The 25,664-nt window shown below is 64.5% G+C and overlaps 1 protein-coding gene across 7 annotated transcripts in view; it reads left to right on the top strand.

Moving 5' to 3' along the window:
* The window catches only part of PRR5 (proline rich 5), a 50,300-nt gene extending 25,409 nt beyond the window's left edge, over positions 1-24,891 (top strand). For 3 of the 7 annotated variants that reach the window (XM_058741055.1, XM_058741054.1, XM_058741053.1), the window contains 7 exons: positions 6,877-6,957; positions 12,674-12,722; positions 14,133-14,190; positions 18,316-18,407; positions 18,852-18,992; positions 22,191-22,326; positions 23,950-24,891. In XM_058741055.1, coding sequence (XP_058597038.1) covers positions 6,877-6,957; positions 12,674-12,722; positions 14,133-14,190; positions 18,316-18,407; positions 18,852-18,992; positions 22,191-22,326; positions 23,950-24,425 — 1,033 coding nt within the window. In that variant the 3' untranslated portion in view covers positions 24,426-24,891. Of the gene's footprint in view, positions 1-4,585; positions 5,523-6,876; positions 6,958-7,484; positions 7,504-12,673; positions 12,723-12,865; positions 12,901-14,132; positions 14,191-18,315; positions 18,408-18,851; positions 18,993-22,190; positions 22,327-22,885; positions 23,322-23,949 lie in introns of those variants that run through there. The other 4 variants (XM_058741057.1, XM_058741056.1, XM_058741058.1 and 1 more) reach the window with 4 other exon arrangements.
* The last annotated feature ends 773 nt before the right edge of the window (positions 24,892-25,664 follow it).

The following is a 25,664-nucleotide window of genomic DNA, read 5'->3' as shown; positions in this document are numbered from 1 at the left end:
CCCTTTTATCTGTGCGACTGTGCTAGTCTCACAGGGCTGCCGAAACACATTGCCGGCAGCTGGGTGGCTGAGATCAACAGAGACGTGGTCTCCCGGGGTTCCAGAGGCAGACGTCCAAAAGGAAGGCGGCGTTAGGACCATGCCCCCTCCAGAGACTCTAGGGGAGTATCCTGCCTCTTCCAGCTCCCGGTGGTTTCTTGGCTTGTGGCCGTCTGCCTCCCCCTCCACGTGGTCTCTCCTGGGTCTCTGTGGCCGGATCCTCCCCCTCCTTTCTCGTATAAGCACACCCGTCATTGGTCGTAGGGCCACCCCTAACCCCGGGATGATGTTTTCTCAAGATCCTTAACGAATCTGCAAAGACCCTGTTTCCAGGAGACTTGGATTTCTAGGGGATGCTGTTCAACCCACTACAGGGGCCCTGGGCACGTCCCCTGAATTTCCTGTGGCCCCTTCCTCATCTTGACACGGGGCGAAAATACAAAGCTCGCTCTCGTGAGAGCGGAATCCACGCGTTCATTTAACCATCCATTCGTTCGCTCGCTCCCTGGCCCAGAGCTGCTCGGGGGGCGTAGAGTCAGCAGAGAAACAGCAGCGTCCTGAGCTTGGACGTGGTGGAGGGAGTTAGGAAGGAAACAGGGACGCAAGTAAAGGAGTGAGGTCACCGCAGGTCGTGTTTAGTGCCGGGGAGAAGATAACCGGGGGGACGGTACGTGCTGACCGCGCAGCTGGCCGGCCGCATTTCATTCTTGCATCTAGAACGTCGATGCCATAGCGGTGCAGGGGAGGTTTGAGTGAGGGGTGGGCGGTGGCCGGCCCTGGAACCATCCAAGGTGTTTTCTGAGCACCTGCTTCTTCACGGGCGGGTTTGTCCTTCGAGCCAAGCCGAGTGCGGGGCTGCAGGCAGGGGCATGTGTACAGCACGGTCAGGGTGGGGGCCTCGGAGGGCTTACCTGCCGCCCCCACCTGGAGTCCCCCTCCCCTCCCCCCCCCCCCCCCCCGCTTCCTCGAGGGCCGGGACATGGCAGGCCGTGTCCCGCTCTGTCCACGCGTTCCCCTGGCCAGCCCCAATTAGCTCCTCACTGCCTCTGGCCCCCATGCAGGCGTGGGGTCTCTGGCTCCATGAAGGTCATGCCCTTGAGCTGAGGGGCCAGCCGAGGGGCGAGAGGGAGCTCCCCAAACCTTGGCCCTAAAGGCCTCCCCAGCACAGGTCCCCTGTGCATGCATTTGGGCCAAAGGGTGTAAACCATCCGGGAGTTCGCTATTCCTTGCCAGGCCTGGATCTTCCCGAATGCTTGAGGTCTAGAGATCCCAGTGCCCACCCCACCTGCTCAGTGTGGGAGGGGAGGCCCCAAGCAGGGCAGAGTGTGTGCCCCTGTGGTGCCAGGCACACTGCCTGCGTGTGATACTCACTCCCCATCATCTCCCTCCAAGGCTGGGATAATTGTCTTCAGCTTACAGATAGGGAAACTGAGGCGGGGGGGGTACTTGCTCAAGATCCCGGGTGGGGGGCTTGGCGGGGGGGGGGGGGGGGCCTGCCCCAGGGGTGGCTTGAGGTCACTGCCCAGGGACCAAGAAAGGTGGGTGACGGCGTGTCAGGGCAGAAGCGGGGATCCAACCTGGGGCCGACTCCGAAGTCTGCGTTTCTGCCGACACCTCAGGGGGTCTCTGAGGGGCCACGGGAGGCTGGCTGAAGGCTCCAGGGTGATCATTTGGTTGGGAGTGGGGGCCGGAGGCTGCTGGGGACCTGTGCTTGGCTCCCCTACCCGGCCCCTGCCTATTCGCTCTGGGTCCTGAGCCTCCCGCCCGCCCCAAGGCAGCTTGGGTATGGTCAGCAAAGCAATGGCCCCCCCCCAAACATGTCAACACCCTGGCCCCCCAGAACCTGTGCGTGTGGTAGCTTACGGAAGGAACTTCGCAGGTGTGACCGAGTTAAGGATCTCGAGATGGGGGTCCGGTGTCGTCTCGAGGGTCTTCGCAAGAGGGAGGCACGGGGGGGCGGCGTCAGGGAAGGAGGTGGCGGGGTGGAATCAGAGAGACCGAAGGCGCCACGCGGCCGGCTGTGAGGACGGAGAAAGGAGGCCGGGCCGAGGAACGTGGGCGCCTCTAGAAACCGGGCAGGGCCCGGAGACAGACTCTCCCCGGAGCCAGTCACACCAACACCTTGATTTCAGCCCCGTGAAACTGACTTAGGACTTCTGGCCTTCGAAAACCTACGAACACACATTTGGGTCGCTGTGAGCCACTGTGTTTGTGGCATGCGTGACGCTCATACACCCGCTCCCCCCCCACCACGTGCTCTGGGTTGTCACTTCTCCCACCCACCAGCCCGGGCTCGGGCCCGCTGCAGCCCTCCCCAGCACGGCATCCCGCACCCGCCTCGCCACTGCGAAGGGCGGTGTGAAGTCCAGGCAGGTGTTCGAGGACGTGGGCACGGGTCAGGGCCCTTGCCAGGTGCCCAGGGAGGAGCAGAGGTGGCCTTGGGTCCCTCCTGCTCAGCCAGGAACCCTGTTAGGGCTGGGGGGGGGGGGGCGGGGGGGGAGCAGCATGTGAATCGGCCGGGTGGACTGAAACCGGGATGTGAGCGACACCTGTTTGCTGAGGGGCAGAGGAGGCTGGCACAGGGCTGGAAGGGGCACCATCACCCCCATTTTCCAGAGGGTCCGCTCGGGGCCTGGCCTGGGGGCAGGGTTGGATTCCAAGTCACCTGCCTCCTTTGCCTTTCACCTGGACGTGCGGAGGAGGCCATGGGCACTGCGCCTAGAGCGGCTAGAACAGCCAGGAGGCCGGGCTGGGCGTGACTCCCAGGGTACTGACGAGGACATCGGGGCTCCATCTGGTTGCCCTTGGAGGGACGGGGCAGAGGGAGGACCAGAGCCCAGCTGTCGGGGGGGGGGGGGTGGCAGGAGGAGCCTGGGGGCCCCATGGGGACCCAGTGGAGCCCAGCTCACCTGCCCTTCATCACTTACTTGACCATCCCTTCCCACGGAGCCCGTGAGATGCACCAGGCCTGGACACCATTGGGAGGGGCCCAAGGAGGTGGCCACCCCGCTCAGGGTCTGGGGTGGCCTTCTGGGGGCACCTGCCCTCCTCTCTGTGTCCTCTGAGGTCTCCGGTGTCCAAATCAGGGTAGGCGCCGGACAAGGACAGGGCTCTGCCTCCAGGGCACCAGGAAGGTGCATCGGCCTGACCGACCAGAAGCCTGGCTTTAGGTGGGTCCAGATCCTACTCACTCTCTGCTGGGGCTTCCCGTATGGGCAGGTGGGCCGCACTAAGAAAGGTGATGGCGGGCCAGAGAACCAGCCACGGGGGCCCCTTCGGCCTGCAGCCCCACACGGGCGCCAGCCCAAGCCAGGGTGGCCCTGGGCAAGTGCCCCCGGGAGCCCTACAGCCAGCCTTTCCTCTCCCGGCTTGGCTGCGCCCCGCCCTCTTCCTGGGCCGTGTGGTCCAGGCCAGCCCTGGTGACAGCAGGTCTCAGCACTGCCCAGGACGCCCCGAAGCCTCACCGGGGGGTCTCGCGCCTTCTCCCCTTCACCCCGTGCACACCCGGTGCCCAGGCAAGAGATGCCGGGACTTGGCCCTGCCCTCCTGTCCTCGTGCACTGGGGAGGGGGACACGCTCCGTGAGGGACTGCCCGGCTGAGGGGAGGCCATGGGTCAGCTCCACTCAGGTCTCCCCCGAAACTGCCCTCGGAGGCCACCTGTGGTTTCCATGGGACCGTTTGCCAGGGCCCGAGGCTGGGCCGGCCCACCCCTGGTCCGGAGGCCCCAGACCGGGGTGGCTGGGGTTTCACTTCTATTTTTGGGGAGACGGTAAGTCACGTGAGGCCCTCTCGCCCCCCCACCCTTCCCCTCCCCGAGTGGCTCACAGCAAGATTTTTGGTTTGCCCGACCTGGAGTGCGCAAAGGAATGAGATCTCAGGCCACAGCTGGAGGGAGCAGGGCGCTGCCTGTGCGGGTCCCCGTGTGGGCAGGGGCCGGGCGGGAGGCGGTTTCCCAGCCACCCAGTGCCGCGCTGCGTGTCGGAGCCTCGGTGTTTCCTTCCGTAGCCTGGGTGTGACAGCTCACCCCGTGCGGTGGTTATAGAAGGCAGAGATGGAGAGAAACCACAGAGCAGACGCTGAGCAGTGGTGGGTCCGGGGGACACGCCCCTCCCCGGAGTCACTGCTGAAGAATCCCACAGGCAGGTCGCAGTTAGGAATCCGCTGTGTGGATGGGGAAGCCGGGGGCCCAGGTGGCCCGGGTTCGCGGGATGGGGGAGGGGTGGGAGAGCTCGAGGGCCACCCCTGGGCTGGGCGGGGTGCTGCTCAGATACAGGCGTTGGGAGAGTCAAGGGAGGTGATAAACTCCCTCGCTGACGGGTCCTCGCTGGCCAAGGCTCCCCGTGCAGCCCCTGCGCGAGCCTGGGGGTCAGGGACCAGGGCTACATAGTAAAGCAAAAGGCCTCCCCTCTCCTCAAAGAAGGCCGAGGTCAACTTTTTCTGCAACGTGGGGTGAGGAAGGAAGGAAGGACCTGACTCCGGGGCCAGGGGAGGGGGTGAGGTCTGCGGGGGCGGGTGGGCGGGACAGCAAGGACAAAGGCCCTGAGGCAGGAGGGGGTGATGCATGTGACACACGTGTAGGGTCACCCCTGGGCTGGGGTCCCTCCGGAAGGCTGACCGGAAGAGGAGGAGGGCCACGGGCAGGCCGCCAGGAGCAGGTCTGTGCGATGAGCCGCCCAGGGCTCGGCCTGCACCGGCTTCCTCCCACCTTGGGGCCTCCGTTCTTGGTCACCTCTGCCTGAGGGCGGCGCGGCCCCCCAGCAGCCCCCACAGGGCCAGAAGTGATCTTGCAGCTGTAGGGACTTCAGCGTGGCTGCTGGAGGACCACTGGCTTCCTGGCGGACTTTTATCTCTTTGGGTTGTAGATGGGGAGCAGCCTTACGGTGACACAGTGGCAGGGCCGGGGCCAGCGGGGACTTCTAACAGAGGCGAGCGTGGTCCGGGCCCCACCACGCCCTGAGGCTCTGGCCAGGCATTTCTTCCTCACGGCAGCCCAGGGGGTGGGGGGCAGGCACACTCGTGACCCCCTTTCAGAGACGGGAAACAGAAGTTGGAGGACACGTGTCTTAGACACACGAATACGTGGCATTCCGACGCCAGGCCTGGGGTAGTTGGGCATCCCAGGTCGTGTGACTGGTGTCCCTCCCCGTCTCTGCCAGCACTTGCTGAGACGCTGGTAACTCCTGGTGGGCACGGCCCCTTCGCGCCCCAGCCCTGCCCAGACCCGGCTCTTTGTGGGGAGGCTGCATGGAGAGAGGGAGCAGCTATCGGGTGGGGAGCTCTGTGCCCGCCCGCAGGGGACTTGGCCTCTATGAGCCTCTGTCTCCCCATCTGGGACGCGTGGGGGGCCAGTCCACATTCCCAGGACAGGTAGAGCCAATGAAGACAGACAGGCATCGGGAGCTTCGTGGCTGCTGCCCGATCCGTGATGGGAGTGGCAGCGTGGGTCCAGCCGTCCTCTCTGCCCTGAGAACCACAGCAGCAGGTCTGTGAGCTTTACAGCAGTGACTGGGTCCTAGGTGGAGGGGGGTGGAGCCACCCACACCCGGTTCTTGTGGAGGGGGCGGGGGAGCAGTGCTAACAGGAAAGTGAATCAGGAAGGTTGCAGAACGGGAGTCTTCATGGGAAAGGCGGGAAGTTGGGAGGGCTTCTTGGAGGCAGTGGCTTCTCAGCTGGGTCTTTCATATGAATGGTTGCTTGCCTCATAGGGGAGCGAAGGGCCTTCCAGGAGAAAGGGCAGTGGGTGCAGAGACCGGAGGTGTGGCAGCCTCGGGCAGGTCCAGAACTCTGAGACTTGAGTGTAGGATGCCCCGGAATGCAGGGAGGGGGCATTCCTGACGAGCCTTGAATGCCATGTCCAGGCCTTGGGCTGTATCTTGAGGACAGTGGAGGCCTCACAAGACCCTGGTCAGGGAGGTGACTCCCTGACTTGAGGCAGTAGGGAGGCAGGGCTGGTGTAATAGGTCCAGGCATGCAGGGAGGGGCCCTGGCTTGAAGGGAGGGGAGGGGTGCTGCGGAGATCCAGGCGATAGAAAGGAATCAGACTTCAGGATAGATTGGCTTTGGAGGACAAGGGATAGTCAAGGATAAATTTTCACCAGATGTTTACAAGCTTCTCCTTCGAGCCGGGTGCTGGGTATATAGAGGCAAGTCATGAACAACGCAGGACCCCGGGCTCTAGGGCTTTGTAGATAATGGTGGCAACAAGTTAATCAAATCACACATAAACGTGTAGCAAGTGCCTGGAAAACTGGCAACAACACGTGATCTAAAGGAGGTAAATGTGAAGTGGGGGAGAAGCAGCCAGCAGAAAGGGCGTGTACAAAGGCCCTGGGGCCGGAGGCAGCTTCCCCATCCCCAGCGGGACAGATAACGTGAGCGTCCAGTGCTCAGGGATGCCAGGAGCCGGGAGGGGGCACCGGGAAACCCACAGTGAGCGCCAGGCTTGGACACATCAGAGGGTGGGACTGGTGATCAAAGGGTGTGCCCGGGAATAGAGGGTTCGAGAACACAGGAAGGGGAGCAGAGTGTGGGCAGGCTACATGAGACCTCCTGGGGAGGTGACTGGGAGGTGCCTTGGTGACTCGGGCCCAGGGCTCTGGGGAGGCGGGGGCTAGGGCTCGACCCCAGCAGTGAGATGGGAACTGAGGCTTTGGTGTGGACAGGGTCCCAGGAGGACAGCCTTGTAAAAGCCAGCACCTGCTTCTGACCGGGCCCTTTTCTGTCCCGGGAGCAGAGCAGGGTGGGCTGCTGGGAAGCGGCAAGGCAGAAGGGAGGCCTGGGAAGGCGGGGAGGGGGTCTCGGGGCCCCGATGACACATCTCTTTCTCCCACCTGCAGCATCCACAACGGGGTCATTGCCGTCTTCCAGCGCAAGGGGCTGCCCGACCAGGAGCTTTTCAGCCTCAACGAAGGCGTCCGGTGAGTGGCCCCGTGTCCCGTCCTGGGCCTGTGAGCGGCAGGGAGGCCGCGGCCACACCCTGGTCCCCCGGGCACACCTGAGACGCCACCCTTAAAGCCACGGTGGGCAGTGACCCCTGGGCCACCGTGTGCACCTTGACTACGGGCCCTGGTCGTGTGGCTTTTGAGCCTGCTGGACCTTCACCCCCACCCGTCCTGAGGACTTTCTCTTCGGGGGAAGCAGGGTGGGACTTGGACAGTGGCTCAAGAGAACGCCCACATTCCCCGCTGGTTCTGAACCTCACGAAGGATATTATCCTGTTAAAGAGGAAGGACCCACCTGTCTAATGACGGGAGTGTCGTTCCCGGAAAGGCAGTTACAACCCGGCCGAACGCCCCTCATTTCCTGTGAATGGCCGACCAGTGAGCACTGGTGAGGGAGCCTGAGACAAGACCAGCCGCTCAGAGCTGCCGCTGTGGGCCGGACACCATCGTCACTTGCGGGGGATCCGCAAGGCCAGCCGCGTTCGTCCTGCTTTGTGATGGAGGAGGCTGAAGCTCAGAGAGGTCAAGAGACTTGCCCAGGGTCACACAGCTGCTCGGGGAGGCATTTCCTACCGCTGTGCCCTTCCCTTCCCGCCCTGTCCCCGTGCCACCCTGTCCCCGTGCCAGCGTCTGGGAAGAATAGGCAGCCCAGGTCTTCATCGGCCCAAGGTGGGAATGAGGGACGATAGGGACAGGGATCGTTCGCGTACAGAGCACCCCAGCTGAGTGGCAGGGCTGAGGGGACCCTTACAGAGAGAGAAAGTGAGGCCCAGGGAGGGGAAGGAGCAGCCAAAGTCACAGAGTAGAGGCTTGTTGCCTTTCCTGGGCCCCCTCCGTGTGACCCGGCCAGGGGCTCATCTGGCTGCTACGGGTGGGGCCCCAGGAGCCCGTGTTCCTCACCACGCCCCCCCCTTAAGGAAACAGGAGTTCGTAGGAAGCCTGAGGAATCTGCTGGATGTCTAAACAACAAAGCAAGGGGAGATATTTCTAAATCCAGGAACAAGCCAGCCAGCAAGCCCCCCCCCCCCCGGCACGTCCTTGCCCCCCCAGTGGCCTAGACAGTGGCCACGATTATCTGGCTCTCTGTTGCCTCCGCCTCCCCACAGGGACTGTACCTCCAGAGCAGGCGGCCTCTCGAGGGAGGTGGGGGGAACAGACAAGCCCCCCGGGGCCCTAGGCTCCCCTCTCCAGCCCCAGAACCCTTACTGAGGCAGCCCTGAGGGGTGGGCACCTTCTCATCTGCATTTTCCAGATGAGGAAACTGAGGCACAGAGATCGCAGGTTGCTCGTGCTCACGGGGCTGGTCAGTGGAACGGAGACTCAGGTCCCTGACCCCAGGGCCTGTGGGTCCCTCGGGCCTGCCCCCCTGCCCCGCCCCCCATCTCTTCCTTTTCTCCATGACATGGCCACATTAAGTCAAGTGAATTTAATTATGCGTGATATCCGTCGCCGGTCATTAGCTTTGATCTCACGAGAGAGCCCTGTGACGGGAACCATTGATCGTACCGTCACCTGAACGTCCGCCTCGGTTCTCGTGGCCGGGAGTGAGATTGGGGTCGAGGGGGGCAGGGGGCGCGGGCATTCCCCGGCTGTGCCCAGGCATGGCCAAGTCCAGAGACGGTGAATAGTAACAAGACTCTGATGTCTGGCCGTGACCCTTTCTTCTTTGTTTTTTACATATGTATATACATATATATATTTTTTTGACATGTCATTCACTTTTTTTTTAATGTTTTTATTTTTGAGACAGAGAGAGATAGAGCGTGAGCGGGGGAGGGGCAGAGAGAGAGACACACACACAGAATCTGAAGCAGGCTCCAGGCTCCGAGCCATTAGCACAGAGCGCAACGCGGGGCTCGAACCCACGAACCGCGAGATCGTGCCCTGAGCCGAAGTCGGACGCTCACCCGACTGAGCCACCCAGGCGCCCCGACATATCATTCACTTTTTAAAAATGCACAGTTGAGTGGTTTTCAGCATATTCACGGAGTGGTGCAACCCTCACCCCTGTGTCATTCCAGAACGTTTTCATCACCCCCCCCCCCCCCGCCCCTGGCAAATACCAGTCAAGTTTCCATCTCTGTACCTTGGCCTGTCCCAGACGTTTCACGGAACGGAATCGCGCAACGTGTGTGCGGCCTTTTGCGTCTGGCTCCTTCCGTGCAGCCCGGTACCTTCGGGGCTCGTCCCCGTCCGAGCCTGTGTCACTAGTCATTCCCTTCATGGCCGAGTAACACCCCCTGCTCGGGAAACCGCGCTCTGCTTGTCTGCTCACCACTGATCTGTGGGTCGTGGCCACCTCTGGGTTGTCACGGACGGCACCGCTCTGAACGCACCGTGCAGGGTTTGGTGGGGACGTGCGTCTCCGTCTCTCCCGGGGGCGCACCTGGGCGCGGACGGCTGCATCGCGTCACTGCTGTGGTTTGAGGAGCCACCGGCCTCCCTCCGCGGCAGCCGCACCAGCTTCCTTCCCGCGAGCTGCGTCTGAGGGCTCTGCTCCACCGCCTTGTCGGGGGCGGGGGGGGGGGGGGGGGGCAGGGGATCATTCTAACAGCGCTTGTGGGGGGTGGAGGGAAGTGCTGTCTTGTGGTTTGGGCTCCTATTTCCCCGATGACGCACGACAGGAACATCACGTGCCTGTTGGCCATTTGCGTATCATCTTGGGGGGAGATGTGTCCCCACGTCCCCGGCCCATTTCTCAGTGGGATCGTTTATCTTGTTGTTGTTGAATCGCAGGAGTTCTTTATATATTCTGGATCTAGACCCTCGCCACGTACTGATTTGCACATCCGTGCCCCCATCAGTGAGTTGTACGCTCGTGTTCTCAGTTGTGACCTTGGAAGCCCGCAGGTTTCATTTCGGCGGGGTCCGGGCCGCGGGTCTAGCCCTCGCTCTTCAGCGGTTCCTTTGACCACCTTTCTCCTGAGGCCTCTCCAGACGGACACATTTTGCATGATAGTTTCTCCAGATAGAGAATAAGTCACTCTGGGTTGCAGAGGACTCGTGCTTAAGCACCCCGACCTCTTTTTACCCCACTTCGGATGGCATTGCCCCTGCAGGACTCGTGCAGCCCCTACTTTCCTTTTCTTAAGTGCTTATCTCCTTTGAGAGAGAGTGGGCACAGGGGAGGGGCTGAGAGAGAGAGAGAGAGAGAGAGAGAGAGAATCCCAAGTAGGCTCCTCACTGTCAGTGCAGAGCCCAGTGTGGGGCTCAAACCCACGAACCTCGAGATCATGGCCTGAGCTGAAATCAGGAGTCGGACGCTTAACCGACTGAGCCACCCCGGCGCCCCGCAGCCCCCCTTCTTACACAGTCAAGCCCCCGGTTGCCCTGGTTGTGCTCAGCTGTGCAAGGCCTCTTGCCCCAGGCCCAGCAACCCAGGCTGCTGTACATTCTGCATTCCTTGTGCCTGCCCTGACCCTGCGACTCCTGCCAGGGTGACTGTCTGGGGCGGCCTCTCCCCCAACATTCGACGGAACGGCTACTGGTGTGCCTGGGGCCAGGGGGCTCGTGGAGTCCTGAGGGCCGTGCGGGAGCCTGTGGGCGCTTGTGGGAGGGAGCTCGGCCACCTGCTCTGGTCCCGAGAGGCCCTCCCTCCTGGGCTCCCGGCAGACATGCAGATCATCTGGCCCAGCCCCAGCTCCTGCACGAGGTCCCACTGGCCCTGCGGCTCCCAGGAGCCAGCAGACCTGTCTGGACAGGGTGGCCGTGGCCGCGGCCCCTCAGACGACACCCAGGCTGGTCCCCCTGCGGCACCTTCCCCAAGTGGTGTCCCAGGGTGCAGAAGCCGCCCGGAGGCTCCCCTGTGGGTACAGGAGCAGCCTAACCAGCAGGCCCCACGGGACCTCACCACTTGCCCTCCCCCGGGCCTCAGTTTCCGCATCTGTGGAATGGCCATGGTTCCCTTCGTCGGCAACTGGGAGAGGCGGTGGGCACAAATTGGGGGACGCTCGGCCGGACGTGCCCTTGGGCTCATGTAGTGGGTCAGCAGCGGGGCAGAGGGTCTGCTCCACCCTGAAGGAGACCATTCGTTCATTCATTCATTCATTCATTCATTCACACTTCCACCAGCGATGGGCCAGGGAGAGGGCGAGGAGGGCTTCACTGAGCACCTGCTGTATACATCAAGGGTGAGCCGTGCCCTCACTTGACAGCCTGGGCCCTTCTGTTCTACCCTCTGGCGCGTCCCAGGCCCCAGATGAGGGTCCTGGAGCTCAGTCGGGGGAGGGGCTATCTGAGAAGACTCAGCCTTGGGCCCAAAACAAGACCCTCCCTCCTCGCCCTTTGCTCCCTGGCCCTGCCCAGAGCGGCCCCTCATGTCTTGCGTGTGGTGACCTCGAGACAGACACCGAGGCTGGACGTGGGGGGGGGGGGGTGTCACACGAGGAGCTGAGGTCACATCTGGTCTTTGGAAACCCAGACAGCTAGGAGGAGGTGGAGGGGCTGGGGCTGGGGGCTGGCGGCAGAGGGTCACCTGGCTTCAGACGGGTCAGCACCCCGTCCCCTCGCTGTCCCGGCAGAGCTCAGCCTGCTGAGCGCCTCTGCTGCTAAGTTCACAGCTACGTGGGGACGGCGTCGGGCTGTGACGTAGTGTGGGTCCCGTACTAAGAGAAGCTGGCCGCCAGGGGTGTGGGACAGGGCCCCGGGGCTGCCTTTGCTCTGAAAGGCAGGTTCCTCGTCCATCCCGTCCAGGGACACCAGCCCCACCTGTCAGGCGGTTGAGAGCTTAGGTCTGTGCCTGGCCTGGCTGTGGCCCCCGGGAGCTGTCAGGAAACGTGTCCCTCCCTGTGCCCCCGTCCCCATCTCTGCTCCTCTGGATCCCGCCTGAGCCCCAGGCACCAGGGAGGACAGCCGGTCAGCCGCTGGGGTGCTAGCTACCTCCCACAAGCCACCTGTCTTCTGTGCGTCACTTAGCCCCCGGGGCCCACCCCCACTGGGGGGCAGCCAGCCCTGAGCCGGGGTCCCGCTTTCAGCTCCACTGGGAAGATAGAATGTAGCCACCCCTAAAAGGCCTTTGAGGACCAGAGCACCTACTTAGTGGGGGGGAGGGAGGCGAGTTCAGTGCCCCCCAGGCGTGCCCGCACATGCACACACACAGCTACAAGGCCGAGAGGAGACGTGAGGTTGAGCGTTGGGCCTACCGTTGACATGTTCCAGGCTGTGCGTGGTGTGGAACGGGACGCCCGCCGTCTCTCTGCCCCCAGAGCGGCGCAGTGAATTGTCAACGTATGTACAAAGGATGAGGTTTGGATCCTAAGTCGGTGTGTCCTGTGTGGCCTCGGACAAGTCCCTTGACCTCTCTGAATCTCCTTTGCCTCACTTGTAAAAGGGAACCATACTCAGCACCTACAGCGGGAGGAGAGAGCCCAGAGGGTGCGGGGCGGCGAGCTCCGGGGCCTGGCAGGTGGAAGAAGGGGTGAGCCGAGTGGTGGAGGCCCAGCACGGCCGGGGGGTGGGGGTGTCTCCCCAAGAACGTGAGAGGTGCTCGCCCTCTGGGGAGGTGTGGCAGGTGGCGGCGGGTGTGTAAAGAGCCACAGCTGAACGCCGCGGAGGCCCGAGGCCCACCGAGCCCCCGCAGGGCTGGGGCAGGCGGGACAGGCCAGCCTCCCGCTGCCCAGCCGGCCCCCTTGTCCCCACCGCGTGGCCTCTGAGTCCTGCTGCCGCTCACTGTCGTGTCCCCTCCTGCCCGCAGGCAGCTGCTGAAGACGGAGCTGGGGTCCTTCTTCACAGAGTATCTGCAGGTGGGTGGTCCGTGCCCTCCAGGGGGCGGGGTTGCTTTCCGCGGTGGCCAGAAGGGCCGGGGTCACCCGCTCTCGGTGGGCGTGTGGAGCACAGGCTTTCCGGGGCTCTGCCTCCCCTTGACTCAGTTTCCCCATCTGTGCAGCGTGGATTGTCGTGAAGGTTAACGGCGACGGGCAGGTAAAGTATCAGCATTCGGGGTCGTTAGGGGTTGTGCGCCTCCTGGAACACCGGCCTTGGGGGCTCCCAGACGTCCACGTTTGGGTCACCGTGTGGCGTCAGCAACGCGAGGCCTCCGTGTCCCCGGCTGTGCCTCAGTTGACATCCGTGACACCTCATCTGGCCAACAGGCCTGCAGAGTCACGAACACATGGAACCGCCTGTCCAGGTCACCCAGCCAGGAGGGGCCGGCAGAGGGCCCCCCCCTTCCCGCGGGTTCAGGGCTGCTCTTCTCATTTAACAGCTTTGCCGCGGCGTGATTCCCGTGCAGCGCCCCCGTTTAAAGCGTGCGGTTCGGGGCGGGGGGGGGGGGGGCTCCTTGTCCTCCCCTCTGGTTCCAGAGCTTCCCCAGCGGAAGCCCCACATTTAAAAATAATTTCTTAACACTTATTTATTTGTTTGGAGAGAGGGACACGCAGCATCCCAAGCAGGCTCATACCATCCACGCAGAGCTCCCGACGTGGGGCTCAAACTCGCGAACCGCGAGATCGTGACCTGAGCCGAGGCCAAGAGTCGGACGCTTAACTGACTGAGCCCCCAGGCGCCCCAGGGGCCCCACGTTTCTAAACATCCTCCGTTCCCTGCTCCCCGCAGCCCCTGGCAGCAGCCATCTGCTCTCTGTGCCAGAATGTTCCTATTCTGGAGACTTCGAGTCAGTGGCCTCTCGAGCCTGCTGTTCCCGCGAGCACGGCCTTAGCGAGGGGCATCTGTGTTGCGTCCATCAGCGCCCCGCTCCTTTTTCCAGCCAAATAACATTCCACTGTGCGGAGACACCCCGTTTTGTGTGTCCTCCCGTCCGTCGGTGACACTGGGCTGTTTCCGCCTTCTGGCTGTTGGTGGTGCTGAGGCCACACGGTGCCGTTCTCGACCAAGACCCCGGGGGCAGCGTGACCGCGCGCACCGCGCACTTTGGGCCTCAGGTCGCTGATGGCGCTTCACGCGCCAGGACGTCCGGCACGGGGCCCCTCTTGCCCGAAAGGTCTTCCTTCGCCGTGGGGTGTGAAGGCAGCCACCCGCCCGACTCGGCTTGTCTCTGAGGGGTCCCCGCGGCCACCTCCCGTCGGGGGGGGGTGGTGAGCTGACGTTCACCCTTTGGCCTCAGCTGTGGCTGGGGGACTCCGGGGGCCTTGCCTGCCGGCCCCCGCCCCCCCCCCCCCCAAAGCAGTGACGGCATCTCTGTGTGTGGCTTTCAGAACCAGCTGCTGACGAAAGGCATGGTGATCCTGCGGGACAAGATCCGCTTCTATGAGGGTGAGTCTGGCCGCCCCGTGGCGGGGACCGGGCGCCCGGCCACCCTCCCGGCTGGTGTGGCCGCTGGGCAGCGTGACGTTGCCGGCCTTTTCTGTGCCCCCAGGGCTCTGGGTGGGAGGGCAGGAGAGGCGGCAAGACCGCGTCTGACCCCAGGAGGGGACCTTACTGAGGAGAGCATGTGCCCTCCCACGACCTGCGAGAGCCCGGGGGGGGCTGAGAGCCATCGGGGGGAAAGGCCCTGCCTCCCCCTCGCTGCCCCCGGGGCCTTCTGCCGCCAGCGAACCCCGTCCCAGCAGCCCGGAGGAGCCCCAGTTTGAGGACCAGGGAACTAGCTTAGGGCAGAGGTCTGCCCTGATGCTCCTGAAGGGGGAGGCTGGCAGGGGGCTGCTCCCTGGCTGGGCACAGCTGCCCTGTGGGGTTTGGGGGGCCTCAGCTTGGCCCCGGGCCTTCCAGACGAGTTTTCTCTTTTAAAGTTCACACCCACCCGTGAGACCTTCGGGTCCTTGTCCCCTTCACGGCTAGTGGCGGCTCAGTGATGACAGGGGCTCCGTCTGCAGCCGCGCTGGGAGCAAAGGGTGGGGGCAGGTTCGAGCCCAGGCCAGCCCGGCCCCGGCCCCCACGAGCTCCAGCGGGCCTCTGCCTGGCCGGGGCCTCAGCAAGCAGGGAAGGATCTTCAGGCTCCCGCACCCTCGGCCTCGGGGCAGCCACGACGCTCGGCCTCCTTGCAGGAGAGAATTGGCGTAGGGAAAGGTGGAGTCACGGGGGGACCCGGCCAAACCACGCCGCCTTTTCCAAGGCCGGTTTCGTTCCAGGCCCTGCACCGAGTTCAAGCCCCAGAACGTTTCTGAGCACGTTCCGTGCACCAGGCACCGGGGCACCGGGCACGTGCTTCCTCTGTGCCGGACTGTCCTGAGTGTTTTCCGGCTACCGATCCGTTGGGTCTCCCGACGACCCTGCGAAAGAGCCGTCATCGCTGCAGCCGCTGCACAAAGAGGGAAACCGAGGCACCCAGGCCTGCTCTCTGGGCCCACGGTGCTGCCTCGGTTCCCACTCTGATCCTGGAAAGAAGGGGTGCTAGCCCATTTCGCAGAGCAGGACGCCGAGGCCAGTGGCCTGGTGGGTGCCGGCTGAACTCAGAGCCGCTTGTCCCCCGGTCTTCCTGTACCCCCTGCTTCTATCGGGCGGAAGCTTCGGGGCAGGAGCCCGAGAAGGGCCACCAGAACCAGTCGAGGGGAGGCGGAGACAGAGACCGCCAGAGGTTTAGGCTGGCTTCCTGGAGGAGGCAGCAAAGGAAGCCAGCCGGGCAGGGCAGCGGGGGTCTGGCGCCGGGCGGAGACGCCCTCCCACGCCCGTCTCCTTACTCGGCACATTCCAGCGCGCTGTGCCTCCCACCAGCTCCGGACCAGCGGAGCTGGGATCCTCAGAGAAGAGAAGCTTTGTGCGGCTTAGTGGAGTCGTGCCTGGAGCGGCCGTGTCCGCCAGGCCACCCAGCAGGGGAGTGCCGGCCCCAGCCAGCCTCCCCAGGCCTCGGGGGCAGGCATGGAGCCCCAGTCCGGGGGCCGCAGGGCCTGGCCTCCAGTTCCCATCCAGCCCAGCTGGGGACACAGACACGGACCGGAAGGTGGCAATTCAGTGTGAGGACTGTCAGGGTGAAGGGAAGCTGTGGGGAAGGAAGAGTCCATTCCATCTTGGCAATCAGGGAGGGCTGCACGGAGGTGGTGGTCCTGGAGTCAGGTCTCAAAACGTGGTCCGTTCGGGAGCACGTTTGGCCCCTTCAGTACATACCGTGGGGACAGCAGCTGATGCCACACCCTGAGGGTCAGCCTCTGGAACCCACTCCACCCGCCTCCTGCCCCCATGTGGGTCCCAGGGGAGCTCTTCCTTGAGACCCCTCCCTGTGGCCAGCCATGTCTTCACCTGTGCCTCTGCTGGAGGGGGATGGGTGGTCTCACGCGGGGTGGCCCCAGGACCTTGCTGCCTACCCCCCCGCACTCCCTCCGGCCTCCAGCGAGGCCTTGGACGTCAGCTCCCAAGCGGAGAGAGAAGCAGGAAGTCCGGAGGGACAGCCTGGAGGGGGAGTCCCTCCCCTGGGCCATTTCTGAGGGTGTGGCTCAGTGGTCTTCGCTGCAGCCAGGACAGTCCCCTCAACGGGCAGGCACGTGAGACCTCCCCGGAGGGGCGCAGGGTGTCCCGCAGGCTCCAGGCCCCGTGTGTATGAGGACACCCGTGACGCCCACCCTACGGAGGATCACGCTGGGGTCCCACAGCAAAGCAGAGCAGGGCCCCAGCGCCGTGCCGCCTGACTCTGCCCACTGACCACCCCGTCACCGCCCCCCTCCCCCGGCACCCCTAGATCCCAGCGGAGAACGTGGCCAGTGGGCGAGGCCGTGCTTCCCGGCCCCTCGTGCCCTCGTGGGGCCCGGAGTCTGTGTTTTACGACATCTGCCTTCCACAGCATTTCCGCCCCGTGGGCTGGAGGACGGCCCGCGGACGCCGGCCTGGCCGGTGCCCAGAGCCACCCCACGGCCGGCCCAGGGAACTGAGCCGTCTTTCTTCTTGCCCCCAACGGCGGGGACCTGAAGGGACCTCTGGAGGGCAGGGCTCCGCAGAGCTAGGCGTGGGCCCCCAGGGAGGGTCAGGAGCCGGCCGCCGGCTCGGAGCCTCGGTGCCGGCAGATTGGCCGTGCACAGAGGCCACGCCACCTCAGCTGGGTGGGCTTTCCTGGGGCTGCCCCCTCCCGGAGCCCTACGCAGATTGGGGGGCTTTATGGGCGGGGGAGGGGTGGGGCCCAGAAACCAGAGAAAGTAAGGAGGAGCGGCAAAGGCCCCTGTGCAGCCCCCTGGCTGCCGTGGAAGCGTCCAGACTGCCCCACGTGAGCAGTGCGGTCTGGAAAACCAGCCAGCATGTGGCGCTTAGCCCTCCCGCCCAGAGACACCCCCCACACCCCGTTTCTCCCCAGCCGGTCTCCAGTCTGGCTCCCAGAGGGTTGGGGGGGGGGGTTCCCACCAAACAGAGGCTTTGGTGACACATCCCGGGGCCTGCTTGTCTGAGACCCCGCAGCCGTTCATTCTCGCTTTCGGTTCAGTCCAGGCAGGGGGGCTGAGGGCTCAGCGCTTTGCACTTGCTGGGGGAGCCCAGAGCCGGCTTGGGGACACCTCTGTCCTCAGCCTCAGGGGCTGTCCTCCCGGAGGATGGATGCTCCTTCCCCGGGGCTGGCGGAAATGCCCAGAGCTTGACCACGTGCCTCCTTTCCACCCCGAGGATGTCAGTCGGCCTGGCCAAACCATCCTCCTAAATCAGCTTGGATGGATGGCACCTCCTCCAGGAAGCCCTCCCTGCCTGGTTCTCTCCACTTCCTCTCCTGCCTGGGGCATGTTGCTGCTCTTGGATGTGGTCTCCCTGGCTCCCCGGATCCCACCTCAGGCAGCCCGGGGTGGCAGGGACCCGCGGCCTGAATCTCTTGGAGACTCCGACTCTTTGCCCGCTGAGGTCACCCCTTCAATGGACAGATGACTGACTGTGCTCATAGCTGCCATTCAGGGTCCTGCTTCTGTGTCCTGTGATGGGTCTGGGGACCTTTGAGGCTCCTCTGGGTGCCCAGCGTGGGCTCTGGAAACACCTGCATGGGTGGATGGATCCCCCACCCGCTTGAGGGTCACCGTGGGAATCGGACGGGACCGGGATGTGCGCTGCGGCTCCTGGGGTGGGGCCGGGGGGGGGTGTCCTGTGTGGTCCTGGGGTGTGAGGAGGGACCAGGAACCAACAGGCAGCACTAACCAGCGCTTTCTCCGCCCCAGGCCCCGTTTCAGCCCATCTCATCCCCGCAGCCCTGGGAGGTGGCCCTTTCACTGTCCCGTTTTATTAGTGGGGAGGCTGAACGGCGGGCTCCGGGCCACGGAGCTGCTGAGTGCTCTGTGCTGTCGACCTGGGGGCGGGGGGAGGCGCCTCCCGGGGTGGCGGAGGGGGTGGGGGGGAGAGGCCCGGAGCCGGGGCCTCTGCTCCTGTGTCCTCCTGCGGACGGGGGAGGACTCCCACCCCGGGGTGGGGGGGGGGGGGGCGGGGTGCCTGCAGGGTCTGACACAGCCCTTTCAGGGTAAGCGCAGCGACGGCTCCCTGTGCCCACAGGACAGAAACTGTTGGACTCGCTGGCGGAGACGTGGGACTTTTTCTTCAGCGACGTGCTCCCCACACTGCAGGCCATCTTCTACCCGGTGCAGGCGAGTGGCCCCTGCGGCTGTGGGACCCCCAGGGCCCCGGGGCGGGGGGGGGGGGGGGGGGGGGGGGGGGGGTGGGGGGGGGCGCGGCCCGTGCTGGCCTCGCTGCAGGCCCCCCGGCCCGGTGATGGGCAGGTGCCTGGACCTCCCGGAGCCTGTCTCCCACCCACAGTCTGGAAAGACGGCCGGTCCCCCGTAAGGCCCTGAGCGGCACGGAGTGGGCTGCGCCCAGCACACGGTCGGGGCTCGGCCAGGGACAGCGACCCTCCCCTCGCCCGAGGAAGCTGACGGGGCCCTGTCTTCGGGACGAGGGTCGTCCAGGGAGGAGGACGGGGTGGAAGGGGCCTGAGGGCCTGGCCGCCCCCCCCCATGTGTGGGCGTGGGGGGAGGCGGGGCTCTCCCGTGACGGCCGCCCGCCGGGCGGGGCACACCGTTCTGTGTCTGCAGGGCAAGGAGCCGTCCGTGCGCCAGCTGGCCCTGCTGCACTTCCGGAACACCATCACCCTCAGCGTGAAGCTGGAGGGGGCGCTGGCCCGCACCCACGCCCGCGTGCCCCCCGCCGTCGTGCAGATGCTGCTGGTGTTGCAGGTGGGCGGGGCCCCCGGGGGGGCCACGGTAGGCTCCTGCGTCGGGGGCGTCCGGGGAGGGGGCGGGGCGAGGCCAGGCTCCCGGGCCCAGAGCACGTGACCTGCCAACAGGGGAGGCGGGGGGGGGGGGGGTGCGGGGCGGGGGGGGGGGGGTGCGGGGCGGGGGGGGGTCGGGCGGGTCCAAGAGGAGCGGAGCCCGGGAGCGGGCCCGGGCCCACGGCTGCGCCTTCACGCCCCTCCCGCCCCGCGACGGTTCCAGACGTTTCCGGGGCACGTGGCTTTTCCCCGAGAGGGCGGCTTTGGGAGGGGGCCGGCAGCTGGGGGTGAGCGGCCTGGCCGAGCCAGCGGAGGATCCGGCGGGCCACCGACAGCCTTTCCTGCAGACCGGGTCTCTTGCAAACCGCTGCGCCCCAAGCCCCGTGCCGGGCACGGCACCCCGCGGTTTGCCGGCTTACCCTCCAGGGTGACAGGACGGAGGCAGGCACTATCAACCACCCCGTCTCACAGGTGGGAAACAGGATCCAAGCTTGCCCAGAGCCAAGAGGGCCTGGCCTCACCCACGTCTGACGGGCTCCGAGGTCCTGTTCTTCCTCCTCGCCCCACCCCCACCCCCACCGGGCACGCGGGCACCCTTGATCAGGGTCTGCGAGGTTGGTCCCGGGGTCCCGGGCAGCCCAGCCCGTGCGGATTCCAGGGCAAGGGAAGGGTGGATGAATGTCGGGGTCTGAAGGGTCCCAGCGGCAGGTGAGCGCTGGTGGTCGTCCTGGCAGCCAAGCAGGATATGGGACGGGCCCGCCGCCGGGCTTTTGAAGGGTTTAGGTTAGACCTTGGCCGGTGGAAGCAGGGTGTCTCAGCCTCTTTCTTCACCGGGGTGACACAGTGGAACCGCCTGCCTGCAGGGCAGGTTCCAGGATGAGGGGGAGAAATCAGACATAAAGAAAGCCCTCTGTGGTGCTTCTGGGAGCCCGCGGTGGCCGGGCTGGTATTTGGGGCCAAGACGGAGGTCCCACCTGGATCCCGGCACCCAGGTGGGTGGCCAGGCTGGGGCGGTGCTGCCCCCTGGTGGCCCGTGTGCCTGACGCAGCTTCCTGGGCTTAGCACCGTTCCCCCACTCTGCTCCTGGCCTGCGCTTTGAGCGACCCCATCTCACACCCCCAGTGAACTCGTCCCAGATAGATCTGAAGGCACAAATGCTGGTTAGCCTGTGCTGAGGGCCTACTGTGTGCCCTTTGCTTCACCGGCAGTCAGTCCCTTCCCCCCCACCCCCCACCATTGCTGGGGCCAGAGGCAGTTCCGGGGAATGTGGGGTCCCTCCTGCCCATCTAGATGGCTTATGGGGTGCCCGTGGAATCCCGCCCCCCAGACCTTTGGCGTCGGTAGTGATGGCTCCTCTCTCATTCGTGACGTTAGGAATTCGTGTCTTCTCTTTACTGGTTGGCCTGGCAGGAGGCTTAGCGACATTACGGACCTTTTCAAAGAGCCCGCTTTTGGCTTTTTCTCTGTCGGTTCCCTGTTTCGGTCTCATTGAGTTCTGCTCTTACTGTTCTCATGTTCTGCTTCCTTTGCTTTTCTTTTTCTGGTCTCCGCTTAGATGGCTGACTTTCGCACTTTGTCTTTTCTACTATATATCCGTTCGAGGCTACGCTTGCCCTCAAAGCACAGCTCTCAGCGCATCCGGTAAATGTGGATCTGTTTTCATTTTCATTTGTGTCCAATCGTTTTAAGGTACTTGTGAGGCTTTCTTCCTTGATCCACGTGTCATTTAGAAGTGAGGGACGTATTTGGGGATTTCCCCCAGTTATCTTTCTGTTCTTGACTCCTGGTTCAGTGGTCCGAGAGCAGGTATTGTATGATTTTTTTTTTTAATCCTTTTAAATTAGGTGTATTTTACGGCCCAGAATGTGGTCTGGCTTGGCAGATGTTACGCGTGGGCTGGAGGAGAACACGTGTGTTCTGCCTTCGTTGGGTGAAGGATGGCGATTAGGGCCAGTCGATCGGCTGTAGTGTTGAGTTCGATGTGTCCTTCCCGAGTTCCTGCCGGGGCCGGTCTGTCCCTGCGCGAGCACGGGGTTCCCCCACCGAGGGAGCGGACTAACTCCCGCGAGTTTCGCCTCACACCATCTGACGCTCTCGTCGGGCGCAGGCCCATTAGAGGTGGTTACGTCGTCCCAGAGACTTGACCGCTCGCTTCATCGTGGCATAGCGACCTTCTTGACCCCTGCTGACTTTCCTTGGTCTGAAGTCCACCCTGTCTGAAATCAGCTTAGCTGCTCCGGCTTTCCTGTGACTGGCGTCGGCATGCAGGGCTCTTTCAGCCCCTTACTTTTAATTTGTGTGTGGGTTTCTCGGGGGCAGCATGTCGGTGGACTCTCTGGCCGTCTGCAGCTGTCTTTTGACACGTTGCGTCCAAGTGTATCTTGTCCTGTGAGCAGCTGGCAACCCCCTAGAAGAGAGGCGTCTGCTCCCGTGGATTCAGACATTCATTCGGCAAGCACTCACTAATGGCCTCCCATGTGCCAGCCCTCTGCCTCGGCTGCTGGGGGCACAGAGCTTGCCCACCCCCCCCCACTCCCCGCATCAGCAAGACCAAGGCTGTCCTGGGGGCAGCCGCCTTCCTCAGGTTTTGGCCCTAATGGAACCGGAGGCGGTAGAGATCCCTTCAGAGCTCTGGACAAGGGGGCTCAGGGAGGAGGTGGGCGGGACCTGGCCGGGCCGGTAGATGAGGGGCAGGGCTGGCTCGACCTGCTCTGCCCATAGCGCTCTATGGGTCGAGGGCAGGGGGCCCCAGGGCATGAGCTGCCCTCGCCGGGGAGGTCAGCTACTGTCTCCCCGAGGGCTCCCAGAGGGAGGAGACTCTATCCCAAAGGGCAGAGCTCGGAGTGCTCAGCCTGGCTTAGCCACCGGGCCCTTTTCCACGGGACATCACATGCTTTCGGACCGCGCCGGATGCTGTGCGCAGAGGGCAGGCTCCGGGGTGTCGAAGCAGGAGAGGGACTCGGCGGCCCCAACTCGAGAGAGAGGGCAGAGGGGGGAGATCACTGTGTGCCCTGCGATCGGGGCAGAGACCCCGTGGGAATGGGGAGAAGGGACGGGCCGTTTGTGGTGACCTTTGAGCTGAGGCTGGCTGGGCCAGGGAGGCAAGGAACAGGCCATCTAGTGACCACCTGCCTCCCTCCCTCCCTCCCTCCCTCTCTTACAGGGGGTGCATGAGTCCCGGGGTGTGACCAAGGACTACCTGTGTCTGGAGACGCTGATCCAGAAGGTGGTGTCGCCCTACCTGGGCACCTACGGCCTCCACTCCAGCGAGGGCCCCTTCACACACTCCTGCATGCTGGGTAGGGCTTGACTGGGCCTGGGGCGGGAAGCTGGGCGATCACTGGCCCCGTGCACCTCTGCCCAGGGTCCAGGCCTCCCAGTGAACAGACGGCCAGAACCACACCCCACTGGGCATTTGCTTTTCAGTCATGAAAGCAGGAGCCCCGCTATGTGCCGGGCCCCGGACCCACTAGGGCCTGGGTTCCCTCCTTCAAGAACTGAGGGGGGCCCGGCAGGCAGACACCGTGTACGGTGATGCATCGACCCCCCTGAGAGCCCCGCAGGGGCCTCCGTGTTCCCAGTGGGGTCACATCTGTGCTCAGTCCTGAAAGTCGAGACCGGCCGGCAGAGGCCGCGGCATGTGCAAAGGCCGGGAGCCCGAGAAACCTACCTTGTTTGCAGAATCGCAGGGGAGGGGGAAGGGGGGAGTGAGGCTGCCTGGCTTGGTGCTCCTTTAACAGAGGGCCCGCTGGTTCATTCAGCTCTGTAAACAGAGTGGCTCCTATGTGCCGGCCCCTGTTCTTGGCCTTGAGGGATCGGCAGAGACCAAGCCCCACCCACATGGACTCTCGCCACCAGGGAAGGCAGACCAACGACTAAACAGTCCCCAGAGGGGTCCCCAAGGTGACCCATACCCAAGTGATAAGAGGCCTGTGGGTGGAAAGCCCAGGCCAGACTGGAGGGTGACGGCTGAGCTGAAGGACCAGGAGGAGCCAGGCCTGGGAAGAGGTGCACGTAGAGCGTCCTGGACGGAGGGGACAGAGGCACGAGGGCCACAGGGAGGAGAACTTGGACCCTGCCCGGCTAGGAAGGAGCCTCAGGCTCCCGCCCCGGAAAGGCCGCTGAGCCGCTGGCCGTGCGCAGTGCTGCCACCTAGGGTTCACTCTGCGGAACTGCAGGGCCCCAGTGGGAGCCTGAGCTCTGCCCACCTCTCCCTTCCCACCCCCGCTGTCCTCTCCTGCCCCCCGCCCGGGGCGTCCACCACACCACACTCGGAATAAAACCTCAGCCACGACCTCACATGGAAAGGCCTTTTGTCATCCTGCCTCTGTCCTGGCATTTCACCACTTCCTGACCTATGGCCCACCCACGTGGGCTTGTCATCCCTCCCCCCCCCCCCCCGCCACACACACACACACACACACACACACACACACACACACACACACCGGGACTCTTCCAGGCAGGAGCTGAGTCTGCCTGGAAAGTGCTGGCTAAGATTTTTGACTGCACAGGTGGGGAAACTGAGGCATGTGTACCTTTGAACCAAGCAGTTGACTTGAGCACCCTCCCCTCCCCGCCCCCCCCGCTCCCTCCACCCACCCCTGCCCAGCTCCTGCCCATCCAGGGTGAGGCTGGGACTCAGGAGGGAAAGGAAGGCGTCTCCTCGGGGCAGACGCAGTGTCAGAGCTGGGGTGGGAATCCGTGCACCCCTCCCTCACTTGCCAGGCCGCCCCCGCAGAGGGGTGAGGTGGGGCTGGGCCGGGGATCTGCACTCACTGGGCTTTTCCCCGTGGCTGCCCGTTCCTGCAGAGCTAAGCACACGGCAGGTGCTGGCGAAGGAACGGCCTGGAACACACAGGTGCCCCCGTTTCCCGAGTAGACGCCTCCTGCCCTGACCCCTCATCTGCCTGTCTCTGCAGAGAAGCACCTCCAGCGTCGCTCCCGCTCAGGGGACGTCCTGGCCAAGAACCCGGTAGTGCGCTCCAAGAGCTACAACACCCCGCTCCTGAACCCCGTGGCAGAGCACGAGGCCGAGGGCGCGGCTGCTGGCGGCCCGGGCATCCGCAGGCACTCGGTCTCCGAGATGACGTCCTTCCCCGAGCCCCAGGGCTCCTCCGACACGCCTGGCCAGGGCACCACCGCGGCCTTCGGACACTCTCCGGTCCCCCCGTCGGGGCCCTGCCCCAGCAGACTGTATCCCCCCGCCCGGCCCCCTGAGCCCTGCCCAGACCCAGCCCTCGGCTCCCCTCCCTCCTCCAGCCCGGAGAACCTGGTGGACCAGATCCTGGAGTCCGTGGACTCGGATTCCGAAGGGATCTTCATTGACTTTGGCCGGGGTCGGAGCTCTGGCACGGCTGAGCTCGAGGGGACCGGGGACCGGCAGAGCGTCGTGTGAGGGCCTCGCGTCTTCACCGACCCCGTGTGCGTGTGCCTGTGGGGTGCGTGCGTGCGAGAGGGTTTTTTTTTTTTTACTCTGTCCCGTCCCATCCCGTCCGCCACGGTCCCCGGCCCTTCTGCCATTCCTGAGTCTTTGCTGGAAAAACCGTCACCGCCCCGGCCCCCGGCCCCACCCCATGCTGGGTCGCACGGGCCTCCAGGGGCACTGGTCAGCCACGTGTGCGCGGAACACACACGGCCACTCTGGCCCTCCGGCGTCCCCATCCGCAGAGACTGTGAATCCTGTGGCTCAGCCAGGCTTCCGGAATGACTCCCAGAGCAACGGGGGGGTCGGTGGCAGACCCCCCTCCCCCTTCCCCTCACCTCAGGCCACGACGTGAGCTCCTTGTGCCAGCCTGTCCCAGACCCTCCCAGCAGGGCGGCCGCGGGCAGGAAGAGGATAGAATAAAACCTGTCTGCCCCCATCCTGAGCTCGTGTCTGCGACGCCAGGCCCCAGATGTCCTCCCGCGGTCCCCACCCTCAGATCTCGCCCACCACCTGCGCTGGGACCACCCCTCCCCGCTCCCAGAGCAGGGGGGTGGGGGTGGGGGCTCCCGTTGCCTAGTTTCTGTGTCCCATCCTGACAGCGGGGCCCCTGGAGGAGGAGCTGGACAGCCTCAGGAGTGGCTGGGACCACAGCGGGTAGGGGCACAGTCTTAAAGGGTCAGGGGTCGGCGTGGCCACCAGGGGGCGAAGGGAGTGTGGGGTTTCTCCTGGGGGGGGTGGGGGATGTTTTTGCACCAGGTTAGAATCCAACCCCCTGGCCCCATTCAAAGGACCCACCCCTCCCAGAGTTTTCTGCTGGAGGTGGGGTGGGGAGTGTCCCATGAGCAAACAACAAGTAGACCGCCTGGTGAGCAGTCCTAACGGAAGGGGGACTGGGGACTCTTGGGAGTCGGGTGGCCAGGGAAGGGAGGCCAGTGCGGAGTCACAGGATCCCCCCGCCCGCAGGCATCCGCTGGAAGAGCCGTTCGCATGGACAAGTTTCTCCCACCTACCGGGAAACACCAGCCAGGAGCCCCTGGCTGGTGCAGACGCGGGGTGGGGCAGAGGAGCCCCGAGGGGCTCAGTCTTGTCACTTGTGGTACCAGAATGTACCTATCACCTTCACAAAGTTCACAACCACTTAGCACTCAGAAGGTGCTTTAGGAACAGGTAGGGCTTGGCCGGGCAGCTGGGGAGCAAGAGAGTGACCCC

The sequence above is a fragment of the Neofelis nebulosa genome, chromosome 8 (genome assembly GCF_028018385.1).
Source record: "Neofelis nebulosa isolate mNeoNeb1 chromosome 8, mNeoNeb1.pri, whole genome shotgun sequence".
In the NCBI taxonomy this organism is placed as follows: domain Eukaryota; kingdom Metazoa; phylum Chordata; class Mammalia; order Carnivora; family Felidae; genus Neofelis; species Neofelis nebulosa.
Note: the sequence above shows the minus strand (reverse complement) of the source record. Positions and strands in the feature narration are given on the sequence as shown.